Source organism: Lacerta agilis, chromosome 2 (genome assembly GCF_009819535.1).
Source record: "Lacerta agilis isolate rLacAgi1 chromosome 2, rLacAgi1.pri, whole genome shotgun sequence".
Classification (NCBI taxonomy): domain Eukaryota; kingdom Metazoa; phylum Chordata; class Lepidosauria; order Squamata; family Lacertidae; genus Lacerta; species Lacerta agilis.
The window spans coordinates 115,268,859-115,286,653 of NC_046313.1; the positions used below are offsets into that span (position 1 = coordinate 115,268,859).

General features: G+C 48.5%; 2 protein-coding genes across 2 annotated transcripts in view; both read right to left on the bottom strand.

Annotated features, from left to right (window-relative positions):
• Window positions 1-17,795, bottom strand: part of LOC117042773 (H-2 class I histocompatibility antigen, Q9 alpha chain-like) — a 35,171-nt gene that overhangs the window by 16,658 nt on the left and 718 nt on the right. Inside the window, exon 2 of the mRNA XM_033142418.1 lies at window positions 13,045-13,320. Coding sequence (XP_032998309.1) covers window positions 13,045-13,320 — 276 coding nt within the window. The remainder of the gene's footprint in view (window positions 1-13,044; window positions 13,321-17,795) is intronic.
• Window positions 4,250-17,795, bottom strand: part of LOC117042848 — a 60,942-nt gene continuing 47,396 nt past the window's right edge. Inside the window, exons 9-10 of the mRNA XM_033142508.1 lie at window positions 5,308-5,340; window positions 4,250-4,783 (exon numbers count right to left, since the gene is read on the bottom strand). Coding sequence (XP_032998399.1) covers window positions 4,761-4,783; window positions 5,308-5,340 — 56 coding nt within the window. The 3' untranslated portion in view covers window positions 4,250-4,760. The remainder of the gene's footprint in view (window positions 4,784-5,307; window positions 5,341-17,795) is intronic.

The following is a 17,795-nucleotide window of genomic DNA, read 5'->3' on the forward strand; positions in this document are numbered from 1 at the left end:
GTAGGGCCCTTGTGTGTGAGCTGGGCTGAGAGGAGTCTGCAGGTGGAGAAGCCGTTTCAGCGCCAGGCTTGATTTCTGTTGGATGCCAAAGCTGTGACTCTGGGAGAAGCAAGATCTCCTGGGGTGGGAATGCTGTGAGCCCCTCCATCAAAGGCTCAGGTGGTATATAGGTGCTGTTGTAAGAATATTAAGGTCTTTTATTTATATATAATATTTATTTATGTACCAAGCAAACAAGACCACAGTGCAAATAAACCCCACACCCCAAACACACCGCCGTCTCTTCCATCCCTCATTCCAAGGAAACTGAACCCTGTGTAAATGCCTGGGACCCCTTGAATCTTGCCCCTCTCAAATACTGGGGTGCTGTGTGACAGTATATTCAAAGCATATTTGAAGAAGAAAACAGCCCCCGTAATCATTTGCAGAAAGGGAGAGACTGTGGGGCAGCTGGACCAGCATCCAGAGTCAGTGATGGGCGGGATGTAGGTCAACAAACTGAACGTCTCCCCCCAAACAAGGTGAAAATGCTGTTCAGGGAGATACCATTCGCCCCGTCCTAAACATCGACAAACGTGTCCAATAGTTCACATTTTGTTCTGTTGCTGCAGGATATCTCTTAGATGGCTTTAAAAGAGGTTGAGACTAATTCATGGAGGAGAAGGAGAGGGCTATGGATGACCCCCAGCCATGATGGCTCCGCTATTGCTCCCCATTTGGAGGCAGCCATGCTTCCAGGTCTCCGTTTCTGGAAGCCCCAGGAGGAGGGGAGAATGTGTCTCTGGCGCTCAGGGCCTGTTTGGGGGCTTCGCAGAAGAGGAGGCATCATTCAGTCGGCCATTGTGAGGACGGGATGCTGCACTCGAGGGGCCTTTGGCAGGATCCAGCCAGGCTCTTCTTGTTTGCCCTGTTAAAGCGACTCTCTCAGAGCCCATCTCTTCTTGGTCATTATTCACAGCAACAATTCAGGGTTTTAAGATAAGGAGGAGGCTGACTGTTTTGAGGGGGGCTCTCCTGGACCCACTTTTGGGACTAAATGGGCTCAGTCACCTCAGGGACATCTTGGGCTTCACTTTTTACCTGCTGCATCTAGTTTTTCCTGGACAGGGATAATCTACCCACAAGGATCCATGTTCTGCTAACCTCCTGACAGGATTATTGTAACATGTGTTGTTTTCCCCAATACAGTAGGGATGCTTCAGCTGGTACAAGATAAACCTGACAGGATTTTCACTGCAGCAGCTTATTTAAACCAAATATTGCCAGGGCCGAAAGAGCCCTCTGCCTGTTTGTCTGGTTTGTGAGGTGCCTTCTCTGCCCCTGGTCTCCTCTGTGGAGACTTTCCTCCCTCTCCTTTCCCTTCTTCATGGAGGTGAAGTGCTCAGAGTAAACTGCCGGGGGGGGGGGGATTTGTGTTCTTGACAGACTTTTAACAATTTTTCAGGACTTTAGACATTGCCAGTAGCTCTGTTTTCCTGCTGGATAGCTTTGATATGTGATTTTAAACCACCCTTGAATCAATTTAGAGGAATGGTGGCATGAAAATGAACAAATAACGAAAGCAGCTGCTTGAGGCAGCCTCTTCGGGAAAGAGGAGGCAGCCATTTCACCTCCTTATCTGCTTCACTGACAGCCCTCTACAAAATGGCTTCCGTCCCCAACAAGCAGGCCGGGTGGGGCTGCCGCACCGCAGCCTCCCCGCTTCCCTCCCTGCAGAGGAGACCTTGGGTGCAAGGGAGAGCCGCCAAACAAGGCAGAAACTGAAAGCCACAGCAGCCCACAGATCAGGTTGCCTGACGGGGAGATCGGCAGGCAGAAATGTCACTCAGGGGAAGACGTTTTATTTCTCCACACGATGCCCCTCAGTGCCAAGATGGCGAGACCTTTGGCATTTGTCCCTCTTGGCCTGTCCTGTCCCCTCTCCAGCCTTGGAAAGACCCGTTCCCCTCGACATGCAGGACAAAACCCTGAGCCTACACAGCTCTCTTCCTCAAGGCCAAGTGGCCAGGACTCCTGGGTCCCCTTTGGGAGGAGACTTGGCAGGAGCCAGGACTCCTGGGTCCTCTTCCTGGCAGGCAAAGACATCTTCCTCTCTAGCTGACTCTACCTTCAAAAAATGAATATTTATATCTGGGTAGCATTCATATTCTCCTCATAATGGCCCTGACAGGCCCAAGGTCCCTGAGAGATATTCGTGGCTGTGTGAGGATTTGAACCCGGTTCTCCCAGACTCCAATATCCCAGTCAAACCACAGCCCCTCACTGGATCCTTGTAGGCTTTTCCACCTCTCAAGACCAGGCCCTGCAGGGACATCTCTCCTGACGTTATTTTTGTCCCGTTCTTGGTATTGTGTGGAAACAGCAACGACTCTTCTTGCCCCTTAAAGGCTAACAAATAGATTATGGCATAAGGAATGTCCTTGGTGTGGTTCTCCGTTCCAAACTGGATTGTTTCCCTGGGGACTTTGCCCCCTTCTGCCTCCCTAAGCAACCTCTGAGTCAGGTTGGAAAGTCCCAGGGCAGCTCCCGGAACAAGGCCTTTTTATTTTTAATGTTGGTTTTCATTTTTTCTTACAAGATGAATAGCTGAGGGTGCAGTAAACAGTCTTTGGCGAGTTACAATAATCTAAATTTCGTTTGCATGCCAAGCTAGCAGCAAAGGAATTTCAAGTGACTGCATCTCAGGCTGCTTGACTGACATTTCTCACAGGAATTGAAAAACAGAGGCAGGTTTTGCTGAGGAAGTACTCATCCTTCATTAACACTGGGGTTTGTGTGTGTTTCCAGGCTGGATTGCTGCCCTCACGCTCTCTCTCTCTGCCACAAGACACCCTCACCCATTTCTCCACACTCCCTAGTTGTATTTTCTGACTTTCCCCTTTTTGCAATCCTCTGCTGCCCCCTACAGGCTGCTTTCTTCCCCAGCTGAAATGGAAATCAGGTGATTTCTGGGAAATCCTTCAAGGGACCAGTTGAAGCAAGTCTCGGGTTGCAAAAAAATGGTCAAGGTTCTCCCATATGTCACATATTTGGAATTGGTGCAAATAGGTGCCTATGGTATGGAAAAGCGAAAAAATATAAAACTTTTACAGATAACGTACTGGTAATTAGAAAAAAAACCTATTTAGAGTATGGGAAAAGTATAAAAACTTATTAGAACAAAAACACCACTGTGGATATCCCCAGTGGAAGCTACAACCAGGAAAAGAACAAATATGGAGAAGCAGTTGTTAACTTACAGTGAAATTTTAGACAGGAACCAAGACTGAGAAATCTCGAGGAATTAAGAAATCTGGTTACCAATTAACTACAGGTACATCATAGACACGGGTGGCGCTGTGGTCTGAACCACTGAGCCTCTTGGGCTTGCTGATCGGAAGGTCGGCGGTTCAAATCCCTGTGACGGGGTGAGCTCCTGTTGCTCAGTCCCAGCTCCTGCCCACCTAGCAGTTTGAAAGCACGTCTAAGTGCACATAGATAAATAGGTACCGCTCCGGCGGGAAGGTAAACGGCATTTCTGTGCGCTGCTCTTGTTTTGCCAGAAGCGGCTTAGTCATGCTGGCCAGATGACCCGGAAAAAAACCTGCCTGCGGCCAAAGTCGGCTCCCTCAGCCAGTAAAGCAAGATGAGCGCCACAACCCCAGAGTCGTTTGCGACTGGACTTAACTGTCAGGGGTCCGATTTATTTATGGTTTACCTATTTATTTACTCAGCTATTTTTTCTTTTTCTTTTTTAAGAGATAAATAATAAGAAATAGACAAGATAATGTGGGGTGTTAAATTTTATTTAGTAACATTATATAATAATAGTTCGATTAAGATGTTTCCATTTTTGTAAACAATTAAAAAAAATAGTCAAATTGAAGGCAACAAAACTAGTTCATTTGGAAGAGTTCATGCGGTCCGACTCTCAGTGGGTCACCCCTCCTAGAAGGCTGTGGGGACCAGGCAACAAGTCTCATGAACTGAAGGCCTGCAGCCAAAAAGAAGGGGTGGCTAATTTCAGATCCAATTGTGATCATGAAACTCCTGATCTGCCTCTTCTCCTTGCTGGCTTCCTCCTTGGCTGTCTGCAGGATGAGTCCCTCTCATCTCCTGTAGGAAAGTCGCCTCCCTCTTCAGCCACTCTGTTCCTTCTCTCTTTCAGCTTCAACTCCTGAGCATCTAACCATCCCTCCTCCCTGCCAACCATCCCTCCCTGCCAGTTTCTTCACTTCCTCACACAGAAGGTGGGTTGAAAACACTCAGCCAGAGCAGTTAGACTGCTTTTATACATTCCATGACATTACATCCGTTTAGCCAAAGGCTGGGCGGCCCAAGAGGCAGGTCGGAAGTAACAACTTAGCCTTTTGACGCATAATACACCTAAAGCAGTTCTCAAATGTTGCCTTTCCTTCAATTTGGATGGAAAGTGAGTGACACAAGATTGGGGAAAGGCTTGTGGAGGGAACCACAGCAACAAAGAGAAATCGTCAAAATGGCTGCTCAATCTCCCCATCCCTTTTTAAAGCTTTTAGCTGTGTATATCCGGCACATTTCGGATTAATACAAACACATTCCTAAAAATCAGCTGCAAAGCAAAACTGGCCAAAATCCATCCAAAAAACATGATTACCCTCAAATTCAAGTTACAGCTGGAGTCAGAATGGATGGATGATAGCCAGGATTAAGGAACATCAGAAACATCTTTAAAGGACAGCAGGAGCTCTGAGCCTCTGCATTTCACAGCAAAACTTGGGCAGGCTCCTTCTGTTCTCATCTCACACACCAGGCTGGTATGAAACTGCAGAAATAAAGAACAGGAGTGTTTCAAAGTTAAGCCAACATCATGGTGTGGGGACATCAGCATTACAGAGCTAGTGGGAACCCAAAGGCTGTGTAGTCCAGCCTCACCATCCCGCATCATTTCAAATCAGACATGAGATTTGCTAAGAACACCACCAAAATGGGATTGCAGAGAAAATGCCTCCAGAGGGCAGCTCGAGCAAGTGAGCCAAGCTGCATTCTTTGGGGGAATATTGTAAGGACACAAAGCAGTCCAACTGGAAGGAGAAACCCCTTCCAGAACCCAAAATGTGACTCTCATTCAGATAGTGGGCAGAACGCATTTGCCAGATGGAGGGGATCCTACATGGAGCTCAGATGGACACACAGGATGAGTCACAAGAGCTTTTTTCAGCTCAATGGACACTCCAGATTATGTCACTCTTGGGAACCCCAAGGTAGGTAACAGGAAAGCATCTTTTCCCTATATGGGGATGTTCCCCACAGTGTCTTCTGCAAGAGCCCCACTTTGCCCCCACTTACCACTGGCGGAGCTGTCAGACCCCTTGTCACTTGCTGCAAAAGGGAGGAAACACAGGAGTCAGAATCCTGAGGAGCGAGATCCCATCCCCGCCCAGCCCTTCTCCTCCCTCCTTCCAACCCCATCCCAAATCAGTCTCAATCTGGGGATGTTCAGGGACAGGCAGCCCAGAGGCAAGGGGGTTCAAGGACAGCATTGGAGGGAGAAGCAGACGCTGGAGGGCAAAGAGAGATGGGCACAGCCTGGCATGGAGGCAGCGGGGGACTAGAGCAGGGGTGGGTGAGATCTGGGCAGGAAGGGGCAGAAAGGCACTAGCTGGGGGGAGAGCAGTGGTGCCAAATCTGGAGAGGAGGGTTCCTGACATCCACAGACTTGAGCAAACCAACCAAATCTTTAGCTTCAGGTTCTAGTAAATTAAACAACCAGAGATCCCTCTCTCCTCACACCCTCGGCTCTTCCTCCTGCTCCTTCTTTGAGCCCCTCCCTCAGCCGACAGTCTCTCTGCAGCCTTTTCCTGGCCATGAGGGACCCCTTGCTGCCCACACAGGCTGAGCAGACAGGCTTAAGCTTTCCATCAGGGTCTTGTGCTTAAGGACCAGGCCACAACCATGTTAATTTTTGTCTGTTTGTAACCTGTTCCTGCTCCATATTGGGGGAAATATGTCAGACAGAGAGAGGGGAGGAGTCACTCACTTGAGGCGGCTTTGTAGGCCGATTTCTCGCTCTGTTTCCCTGTAGAGACAAAAGCAGAAGGTCAGAGCTGGAAGGGACCTCCAGAGGCCACGCAATCCCATTTCAACCAACGTGTCCAGGGTTTACTTACTGCGGATGAAGAAGATGGTCCCACAGACCAGCAAGATGGCAGCCACGACACCCAAAATGGCTCCCACAATGAGCCCCAGGTTGACTAAAAGGGGACAATAGACATTTTATTCAGACTGGCGGCAACAACTCCCCAAGGCCTCAAGCAGACACTCTTTGTCTGTAGTGGACCGGATACAAGGGAGTTTTTTTTCCACCAGAGTCCAGCATTAGAGGTCTTCAAAATAACCAATTTATTTAAGGAAGACAGTTGACAGGCACATCTGTTTCATCACAGACTCAAACTTAAAAGCAGGTCTCCTCCTCCTCATGCGCTTTCTCTGTCACGACCCTGATAGGAAGGGATTCCCTCCCCTCTGAGACCCCCCAGAGCCCAGCATTACAGGCCTTCAGGGAAGGCACAGACCCTTAGGAAAAAGCATATTGTATAGGGTTGCCATAGTCCGGTTTTTCCTGGACACACCTTCTTTTTTCAGACTTAAAATGTCTGTCCATAATTTTTTTAAAAATGAGGCGAAATGTCCAGGTTTTTTTTGTTTGGGTGGAATCTCCAGAGTTGAAGTCCGTAGCACTGTTGAGTGAGCCTGAGACAAGAGCCCTGGTCCCCTCTCTCCTTACTGTGTGTGTCTTTGGCTCATAATCCTCACTTGCCTGCCTGTGAGAAGGAGTCTCTGAGGTGTTGGTGTGGATGTGCGTTCCTGCATGGGCTCCTGCTGGGGAAGAGGGAGTCTGGCTGCTAGATATTCTGCTTGGCTTCCTGCAGACGCAGCTTTCCCGGTGGTGCATGTGAGACAAGCGTTATTCAAAAATCCTTCTTGCTCTTCCCAGCGGTGTGCGGGTGTTTGGGCTGAGTGGGGATGAATATCAGTTTTTCTAACTGGGCGCGATTGTGAGGAGGAGAGAGTGAGAATCCTTTTCACAGTAAAGTACAGTTAGTCTGGGGCTCCCTCTTTTAAGTTTGTTGCCCCTTTTTCAGTCACAGTGACTGTAAGTTTGATTTTGAAGAAGTAAAATATCTGCCAACAATCTGTGACATCACAACTACTTGAGCTTAAAGTCAAAAAGTGACAGCCAGTTTTTACCTACAACATCCAATTTGAGTTCAAGGCCTATGAGACACTTGCTGGAAAAGGCTGCATCTCTGTCAAAATCTACAGATTCCGATTCAGCTGCTTGCCTTAAGAGACACAGACAGGATCCAACTGGGGTTCCCCATCTGAGCTGTGCTGCTGCTGAAGGGAGGAGTTGGGTGGAAATCCCCCTCCCAGAGCCCCCCCTTCCCCTCCCTGCTGCCTGTCTCTCACCTGGCTCCTTCTCCCAGGCCACGTCCAGAGGCTTCTCCAGGCTGTCATGCTCCACGCGGCACCGGAAGCGGTCCCTCTCCTCGGGGTCGATCTTGACACTGAGCAGGACATAGTAGGTCCCGTCCGAGTTGGGGGCGACCAGTCCTCGGGAGGTGCCCTCCTGCCACACCTCCCCGTCCTTCACCCAGTTGGCATCAATCTCCTTGGGGTAGAAGCCGTGGACTTGGCAAACGAGGGTCTCCAGGTTGTCATAGCCTGCCTTCCTGGTCACCTTCACCTCCGGAGCCTCTGCAAAAAGGGCCACATTGGGGTTTACAGAGAGACATCCACAATAGGAGCCTGAAGGAATCCTGTATTCTTTAAGAGCAGAAACCCAAGGGACAACCTAGGCCGCCTCCCAGAGTGTCAGAATCGCCTCACATCTGCAGAAATTAAAAAGAACTGCAAATAAATGGGATTCCTCAACCTCCCTTGGCATCTTCCCCAGTCAGTGTCTATGGTGGAACTGTTTTCAGATGTTTTATCCTTTGTTTGCCAAAGCAGACTCCTTTGGGAGGGAGGACGGGGCACAAATTAAATTCATTTATCATCTTGAAAAGCTCTAACACTTCTTGTGGTTCCAAGATTGTCCCAGGGAGCTGATACTGGTTCCTCTATTGAGGGGGAAGAAATGCTGGACTCACTGCTCTCTGTTCTCCAGGACTTTCCAGCTCAATAGTTAGTGAACAAAGCCAACAGCCCTGGAAAAGACAGAGGTCCTTTATAGTTCCCCCACCTGCCCTGAAAGGGTCCCCTGAGGTTGGAAAGGGCCCGTCTCCCTTCTCCACGGCAGCCTCCCTCCCCTGCAGTGGAAATGGCAGAAGAGGAGGCCCAGTAACCCAGCAACTTATGCACATTTAACTTGTGCACATACAGCTTTACAAAAAATATTGTAAAAACCAGAAAGTGGGTGGGAAGGGGGCGGGCGTCCGGGGAAGGACTTTGGCAAACCCAATCGCCCTTGAATCCAATGTGTTTTGACTATACACAAATTTGGCTTAGGCACGATTTGCAGAATGCAATCCTTGTTTAAAAACTGGCTAGCTGTTGTCTGAAGGGGCTGTTCTGGTCTAGGTGGAGATGTGACTCTGCTGGGGAGAGCAGGAAGGAAGGAAGTTCAAGCCCTTTCCCCACAGAAACCCAAAACAAGACCTCCCCACCCCATCCACCCCCTCACCTGTCCTCAGCAGAACCTCCATCCCAAAGAGGATGATTCCCAGCCTCCTTTGCACATTGTCACCCTTGAAAACGCTTCATTGTGGCTTCTGAGGTGAAATCCTCAACCTCAACAAATATGCTCAGCGTCTCTGGGGTGAATTATCACCAGGCCCCCATGGATGAATTTGCTCAGATCTCTCAAAGCACGGCTAATACGTATGTGTCGTTCCTCAAAAAGAATTATTTCATTTTTAATTACTTTTCATTTTAGCAAAGCTAATAAAAAGAGACAGGAAGAACACTGGATCATGTGATTGGCCCCTGTGCCAGATTCCTGAAGGTGGAAGAGTGGACTGTACCATTTCAAGGCACGGGGTTGAGGAAGATGAATGTTCCCCATGGGAAAAAGTAGTATTACTCACAAATAAAAAATATAAAGAGGTAGAAGAGGGAATTCCCATACTCTCTCACTATGGGCAGGTGTTCTGCTTCTAGGCCATGAGTGACTAACCTACAGTCTTAGCGAGGGGGCTGCATCCATATTTTATGGGCTCCCCACACATTTTCTATTTTTAAAAAAGGTTAATTAATTTAGTTTTAAAGACTTTCCCCATAGGTACATACTCAAGTGTAAAGGCAAAAGGTTTTTCTGTATCCCGCCTTAAATCTGTCCATTTCAATTTTATTTTTTTACGTAATTTAAAATGCATTTTGCTTTGCTGACCACTTCCCTGCTGTTTCTTTGTGCCCCCTCCCCCCATTTGTCTTTTGCCATTCCTTATTCTAACCAAAGGGGGGCATGTGGGGCAGTTTTTAAGCATCTCCCCCCATCATAATCTGAAGTGACCCCCCCCCTTCTCCTCCCAGAGTCCATAACTTCTTTCTGCCGCCACCACCAAGAAAAGTGTTTGCTGTTTAGTCCAGAAAGGAAGACTGTTAAGGGGGGGAAGGGGAGCTGGTAGGGAAACTGCCCCACTGAGACCCCTCCCCACACCCTGCCCCACCCCTCACCTGTCCTCAGCAGAGTCTCCTTCCCATAGTCCAGGTATTTCTGCAGCCACTCAATGCACTCCTCCTCCAGGTAGGCTTTCTGGTACTGGTTCTGGGCCACGATAGGATCCAACTTCCTCTTGCTCACCTGGGCCTCCGTCTGGGCTGCCGTCCAGGTGAGGGTCTCCTTGTCGAAGGCGATGAAGTCCCTCCCGTCGTAGCCATACTGCCAATACCCTCCATTGCTCCTGCCTGGGTTCCACTCACAGCCGGACATGTACTGAAGGGTGTGCATCCCTGGAAGGAGCAAAAGAGGCCCAGGAGGTCAAGGGGGGTCAGAGCAGCCCCTCCCCCCATCAGCAAAAGAGTCCAGAAGAAAAGGATTTATTTGCCTCAGACTCAGGGAAGAAGCAGCAGTCAGAGCTGAGAAAAATCAACCAGTATTTTCTCTTTTTGAAGGCTCATCCGCATAACACTGAGGCAAACACTACAATCCTGAGCCTCTAAAGTCCCCCTTTAATTGCCCTCCTCTCTCTCTCTCCCCACACTTTCTCTCCCCCCCATCCCTAGTGGATTCTCCCAACTCCCTGCAGGCGGGGGAGGGGTGGGGGTTTCCCTTCCTGTCCAAGAGGAGAATCCCTTGCGATTTCACAGTCTGTCCCTCTTTCCCCTCATACTGTATTGAATTACACCTCAATATAGTTAACATAAATGTTAAAAAGTCTCCATGCATCCATTATTTCAAGATGGCACACAAACATCATTCCCCCCCCCTAAATATAGACATTTTTTGTATGCAATGATATTCTGATAAACAAATTGGGGATCATGTAATGTTGCATAATTGAATCTAATGCATAATTTTAAATTCTTTTAATCATTTTCTTACTAGGTCTTATTACCTTACTTCTCAGCATTTAAAGTTTCTGACTGAATTTTTTTAATCGATTTCAAGAGATAGCCAATTTTCATAATTTTATTTTTTTAAAAAAATATTTTATTGTATTTCCATTTTATATATTCAAATACAATTATTCCTTCTATTACTTTTCTGCTCATTTGAGCTTAGCAATTTCCCTCCATCCCCCCCCCCCATGGCTTTCAAAATTCCTCATATATCCTCGCATTTATACATTTTTCAAATTTTCATTTTCTTTTTAAATTTAACTCAATATTTAAATAAAAGTAAAAAGGTACTAATTGTAAACATTACAAGACTTTTTACAATCCTGCTAGTGTTGTTAATTGATTGCAATGATCCTTGAAATACTGAGTAAGTTTACTCCAGTCTTCAATTTTCATAATGATTTATTTTTATTTAAAAAAATTATTAAACAAATTATCAGTCAATATAATCATTCGCCCCCTTTTTATTCTCTCCCTTCCCCTCCCTCTCCCTCCCTCCAAAGACTTCCCTCTGCTCCCCTCTCTGATTTGTTTATACATATTATTCTCTGCATGTTTGCATGTTTTAAATTTGTACATCTCATTACTTTATCAGATAAAGCCATTTTCATAATTTTAAATACCCCAAAACTAAAAACAAGTCTGCACTTTCGGGGGGAAACAAACCTATAATAACCAATATTAATTTAAATTTTCAGATGAACAACTTTGTTTCATTCATTTTTTCTATCACAGCTTTGCATTGTAGGAAAGTTGTACCCAGTAGCCGTTTTCCCCCTACGATGTTCAAAAAATGTAAAATTTTGTTACAAGACATAAAAAACCCATAAATTCCATTCTTTGTTGAGAAAGAGCATGTCTTTGCAATAATTTTCACCATCAAAAACTTTTGATTCCATCATGCCCACACGCTGAAAATTTAGGTTTTCTAAACCTACTTTTCCCACTAAAATAACAACATTTATAATTTTTTTAGGCATTTATAAAATCTTTTGAGTGCTGCTGTATTTTTCCCTGAAATCCTCATCGTGCTATTGAGCTCTGTGTAAAATTTCAAAGAGATCTGATCATTGGTTATGGAGGAATAAAATAAAATGTACACAAGGCCAAGAATCTCAAGTGGGACAGAAATGCAGATTTCACGAAAGTTTAAAGTGCTATAAAATTAAAACCATTTGAGATAAGAGGGTGGAAAATTAAGGGTTTCTCTTTCAACCGTAAGGGAAGGGTATACACGAAGTCTCAGCAAAATCCGAGTTGGTGGGTGACATGACCGCGTTGAGCTGACGTGGAATGAACATCTTTTGACTTACTTCAGAAGGAAGTTTAAAAAACAACAATGTGTGCCAAGAGGCTTTGGCCAGAGGTCCACCAGCTTCTCCTGAGTTTAAATGATTCTAAGGCTGGGTTGGGGAGGAGTGGGGCAGAAATTGCCAGAACTGGACAACGGGGGTGAGAGACCTTTCTCAAGGGTCCTGTTACACATCCCTAGGACTGCTAGACAATCAAGTAAGTACAGATGGATAATAAATGCTGGAGATGTGGGATCTTGTGCAGGTTTACTCAGAAGCAAGTCCCATGGAGTTCAGTGGGGCTCCTTCCCTCCCAGGTAACTGGCCCTAAGTTTTCCAACTAAAATCAGACAGGGTGAAACTCCCAAAATAACACAACCCAAAGTGCTTAGGAAACAGATTATTTCTGATATTAATGGGCCCTGATCCTGTTCTGGCCTAATGCTCCTTTGAGACACAGGGCAGTAAAACATGGCAGTGCCAGGCTAATAATTGCCAGTGTAGATCTTCTTGGGACTCCCTTCCTCAGGCTGCAGGAAGTCCTTGGGGGCTCTTGTCTCCCCCTCCACTTCGGCTGCCCCCCATGCCTATTCTTTTAACCATGTATTTGCCACTCTGATCCCCAAAACCCAGTCCATTTGTGTTCCTTAAAAAGGCTTCTCTTTCCACACTGTACCAGGGAGTGGGAGGGGCTTGGTGATGGTCAGAAGGGTCAGCCAATCAGAACCTCTGTCTGGGCAGCTGGCTCCTCCTTCAGCAGGACCAGAACTCAGGGCTTGCTTGTCTCAGCCTCAGGATTCCCACCCTACTCTTCCCCTCCCAGAGGAAAATGAACTAGACACATTTCCACCTCAGAAGGCCTAAGCTGAGCCTGGCATGGAAGGAAGGGCAGGCAAGGGAGACATTTCCCTGGCAGGATGTGCAGCTCCAGGGAGTGTCATTCTGGAGGGTCTCCCCCCCCCCCAAAATCTCATTCTCTGTCCCCTCCACCCCACACCATCCCAGCCCCCATTAAGACCTTGAATGGGATCCTCCCTCTGCCCTCCTCCACTCCTTCAGTTGTGAACTGACCAGAAGGGAAGGGGAAGTAAGCTTCTGCCCTGGGTGGAGACCCCCACCCTCCATCTCCTTTCCTCCCAGCAGCCCCCTCCCTGCAATTCTGGCCCCTGGAGGGAAGGATATTGGGGGGGGGGAGTGTGACTCTGTGCCTCTCCTGCCTTCCACTCACCTCCGCTCTGGTTGTAGCGATTCCGCAGATTCTGCAGATTCACCCTGAAGTTCAGCTCAGTGCCCTTCAAGTTCTGAGTCTCCCTGTGCCAGTACTGAGGATTCACTTTTTCTGCCTTCCTTATCCAGGGAACATGAGGCAGTGCCTCTTTGGTGTCACTGTCAAACTGAATGAATTGCTGGTCATCCACGTACCCCACAGCAATGAACTGGGGCAGCCCCTGGCCAGGCTCAGACACGGCTGTGTAGAAGTAGCGCAGGGAGTGAGAAGTGGAGCCTGGAAAGGAAGAGAGAGGGGGCAGAGAGTTAGGGGTCCTGCAGATGAAGGAAGCACCCTAATCCTGCTGTAGCCCTATATTAGGAGATCAGAAGTTCAGCAGGGTTTGGGGGAGTTTGTAGACTTTCCCTTAAGCATAGAGGAGGCAGAGCAGAGGGAGGTCTCTACATGTTTAACCCCACATCCCCTTTCTCACACTTGCCCCTTCATGAGATCAAACACAGGAAGGGGGACAGAGTGTGGCAAAGGAAGAACCTCTCCCCACAGTCTCCACAGTAACAGCCAACAAAGATTTGGGGAGAGACTGGAGGGGAGGGAGCTGAGCTTAGGCTTTCAGCATCATACCCAGAGCTGGCCCACCCAGGAGGCCACCCCACCACTTCTGCCGCCACCAGAACACCCCCCCCCAATTGGCAAGAGGGAGGTATTCTGGCGCCTGGCCTGGTGTTGCCACTCATCTTTTACACCCCTGGACAGAGAAGCTGTCGAGTTCAGTGAGAGATGGGGCATTCCTCTGGCGGAAGGCGAAGCAATTCCTGTTTTGCCTCAGGTAGCAAAATGGGACATATTATTATTATTTATTGAATTTATATACCGCTCAATACCCAGAGTTCTCAGGGCAGTTCACAGAACAAAATCAAAATATATGATCAAAATAAAAACAACAACCCAATAACAACCCCCCCCCAATAAAACGACATTTTAAAAGGGCATAGGATGTCAATCAAATCAACCAAAGGCCTTGTTAAAAAGGAACGTTTTAGCCTGGCGCCTAAAGGTGTATAATGAAGGTGCCAGGTGAACTTTCCTTGGGAGAGTATTTCACTGATGGGGAGCCACTGCAGAGAAGGCCCTGTTCTCACATTGCCACCCTCCAAACTTCTCAAGCTGGAGGCATGTGAAGAAGGGCCTCATATGGGTAGGTTCATTTGGAAAGAGGCGGTCCTTGAGGACCCATCATACCCCTGTGAAGGCCCCGTTCTCATGTTGTCACCCTCCGAACCTCTCAAGGTGGAGGCACACAAAGAAGGGCCTCAGAAGATGATCTCAGGGTCCAGGTAGGTTCATATGGAAAGAGGTGGACCTTAAGGACCCATCATACCCGTGTGAAAATTGTGTTGAATGCATTTGGATAACTTCATCCTCAAGGAGGAAGAAGTCCACTCGAGTTCGGCCAGTGACTCATCTCAAAACAACTAGGAAACTAAAATAAAAATCATAGACAGTCCCCTGCAATGGTGGCATCTCAACTGCAGCATCCATGGCAGAAGGCCATACAACCTCTGCTAAAATACCTCCAAGGAAGGAGAATCTACTCGCTTCTGAGGGAGTTCCACGGTGGAAAACAGAGTGCAAGGAATCGTAAACCTGCAAGATCAGTTTGCTTGAATTACGTACGCCTTGATGGTGTGTCAACTATGCTACATCCCTCCATCTCGGTTTCCTTTCAGGCAAGATCAAATGGGACCCACATCCCAGCCCCCAGCCCCCCAGGACGAGGGCTTCCCCTCATAGCTGTCAAGTTTTGGATTTGAAAATAAGGGATCAGCAGTCTCACCTATCCCGGGTACAGTCACATGTCAATGGTGGGTGGAGCCAGAAGCAAAAGTGGGCGGAGCAGCAATGTAAACTCCAAGCGGGCTCAGGCTCGGAGCGGAGCAAATAGGAGGGCAGCCAGCAAAGAGGAGGGCAGCCATGTGCTCCGCGCGATGGAGCCCCATCGTCTTCTTGTCTGATCCCATCAAAACAGGACAGGAATCAGCAGCTGCTCAAAGGCAGCCAGGATCCGCCCGCCAGCTAACCCTGTTGGCCGGCTGAGGGGCTCGGCGGCAACGGATAGGGGCTGATGCAGGGGGAGGAATACACCCCTCTGTAAGCACGGGAAATGGCTCCCACTTGCTTTGAGGGCTGAGGCTTTTCTCTCCAAGTAGGCGAGGTCTTCCCACCCAGTCCCTGGCCAGCAGGGGAGGAGCTGCTTCCATTAAAAACGGGAAATTTAAGGGAAATAAAAAATAAGGGAGAGCAGCGGGAAACTGCTTGAAAAAGGGGAGAATCCCGGGGAAAACGGGATACTTGACAGCACTGTCCCTAGCACCTTAGAGACCAACTAAGTTCGTTCTTGGTATGAGGTTTTGTGTGCATGCACACTTCTTCAGATTTTGCTACCTCCCTCCCTCCAGCTCGGTTTCCTTTCAGGCAAGATCAAATGGGACCCACATCCCAGGACACACACCCCCCCGGACGAGAGCTTCCCCCAGTTCAAACCACAAGAGCTCAGAGCAAGGCTGCCTCTGGTTGTGGCATCTGGCTAAACAACACAGGCCGTTCTTCTCAGTGGTCGGGAGATAAAGAGCCACAAAACGAGTCACACGTGAGCCCCCAAAGTGAGGAGGAACTTGAAGGAGCCAATGGTCTCCACCACCCTTTGCCCTCCCAAAGCCCCCCTGCCCAGCCCTGTAGCAGATACAGTGAGGGGGCAGCCCCCCATATGGAGAGGGTTTAAGAGAGAAATAACAGGTCACTCTTTAGTTCTTAAAGCTTTATAAGTTACTGTGAGAATTCTTATGCCACAAGCAACTATTAAACTAAGGATAGTATTATATTCGTACTATTTTCCATTAGAGAACCCCAAAAACTATTTACAATAAAAGAAAACAATATTTTTGGGGGGGCCATAAACATAAGAAAATAACCAACCAACCCAAACTAGATAATCATATTCTTCAATAAAGAGGATCAGAGTGCAAAATAAATATTATCTCCCTCATCTCATAAACAGCAGAGGTCAATGAGAATTCCCACACAATCTCAACATCATATTCCCCCTTCCCACCCCTCAAAATGTCCTGCTGGTATCTCCAGATCTTTCTCCCTCCCCATGAAGAATAAGGTGGTCTCACAAGAGTGGCTGTTTTAAACATTTTTCTTTGGGCAAACCTATCCAGATACATAAATGCTGACGTGTTTTGGCCTCTCATTGCTAATTTTAATTATTCTGTAATGCTTTCAACTGTTTTTATTATTTTACTATTTCCTGTAAATCAATTAGAGTTTTTACCACAATCGAGCAGGATATACATTTTTTTTTACTTAAACAAAATATGAGTGGCAAACCCCAAAAGGAGAAAAACACCAAAGGCAGAAATAAGGAATGTGGAATTAAGAATTTAATAGTTTTAAACACTTGAATAGTATGCAGAGCCAGTGGATTGGTGGAGCAGGAATATTCTGAGCAAGGGCAATTCATGTCTAGGAGCTCCAGAAGTCAGGCAGAGACTCCAACTTTTTTGAATTTTTTTTTGAGGGGAGGGAGCAGGGGCATAGCAAAGGGGGCGGGGGGGCAGGCCGCCCCAGGCAGCACCCGGGGGGGGGATGACACTCGGGGCGGGACCCCACCCCCGTGATTGGCGCCTCCAAAGCCGATCACGCGGCACGGCTGGCTTGCTTGACCCAGGCGGAGGCAAGGGGCGGGCCAGCGAGGAGGGGCGACAGGCTGGCGTGACACCCCTCCTCGCTGGCCCGCCCCTTGCCTCCGTGCCGCGGCTCCGCCCACCCAGGGCCAGCCCCAGACTGTTTTTTTAAGGGCTTTCTTCAGCGCTCGGCTGGGGCTGGCCCTGGGTGGGCGGAGCCGCGGCACGGAGGCAAGGGGCGGGCCAGCGAGGAGGGGTCACGCCAGCCTGTCGCCCCTCCTCGCTGGCCTGCCCCTTGCCTCCGCGGCTCTGCCCGGGCCAGTGCATGTCCGTGTGGGGTGTCGCTCCGTGCGCATGCATCGTGATGTCACAACGTGCTGCCCCCAGGGGTGCTGCTTGGCTTCCTGCCCCCGGCAGCCAAGCGGCTCTCTACGCCCCTGGGAGGGAGAATATAAAAGGAGGGGGTATTCAAGGGGAACCGGGCTGCAGGTTGGGGGCCCCCACTTGTTTCTCAGGAGTTGCTTGTACCCTTCATCCTAAACTACTTGGCGTGTACAAAACGTAGTGAAAGGGGCTGTACAGAAACGGCACAGAGAAGCCCCCTACATAATTTACAAAATCTACATTTCTGACAGGCAACAGGAAAGGGTTTGGGGGGGGAGCGGGGGAGTTACAACTGTAAAGCAGGAAAACCTGATGGTGAATGTGCCTGTGAAAGGGAACTCCTGAACAAAACAACATTGGGAATTGCGGGTAAAGGTAAAGGGACCCCTGACCATTAGGTCCAGTCGTGTCCGACTCTGGGGTTGCAGCGCTCATCTCGCGTTACAGGCCTAGGAAGCCGGTGTACAGCTTCTGGGTCATGTGGCCAGCATGACTAAGCCGCTTCTGGCGAACCAGAGCAGTGCATGGAAACACCGTTTCCCTTCCCGCCGGAGCAATACCTATTTATCTACTTTGACATGGTTTCCAACTGTTAGGTGGGCAGGAGCAGGGACCGAGCAACAGGAACTCACCCCGTCGCTGGGATTTGAACCGCCAACCTTCTGATCAGCAAGCCCTAGG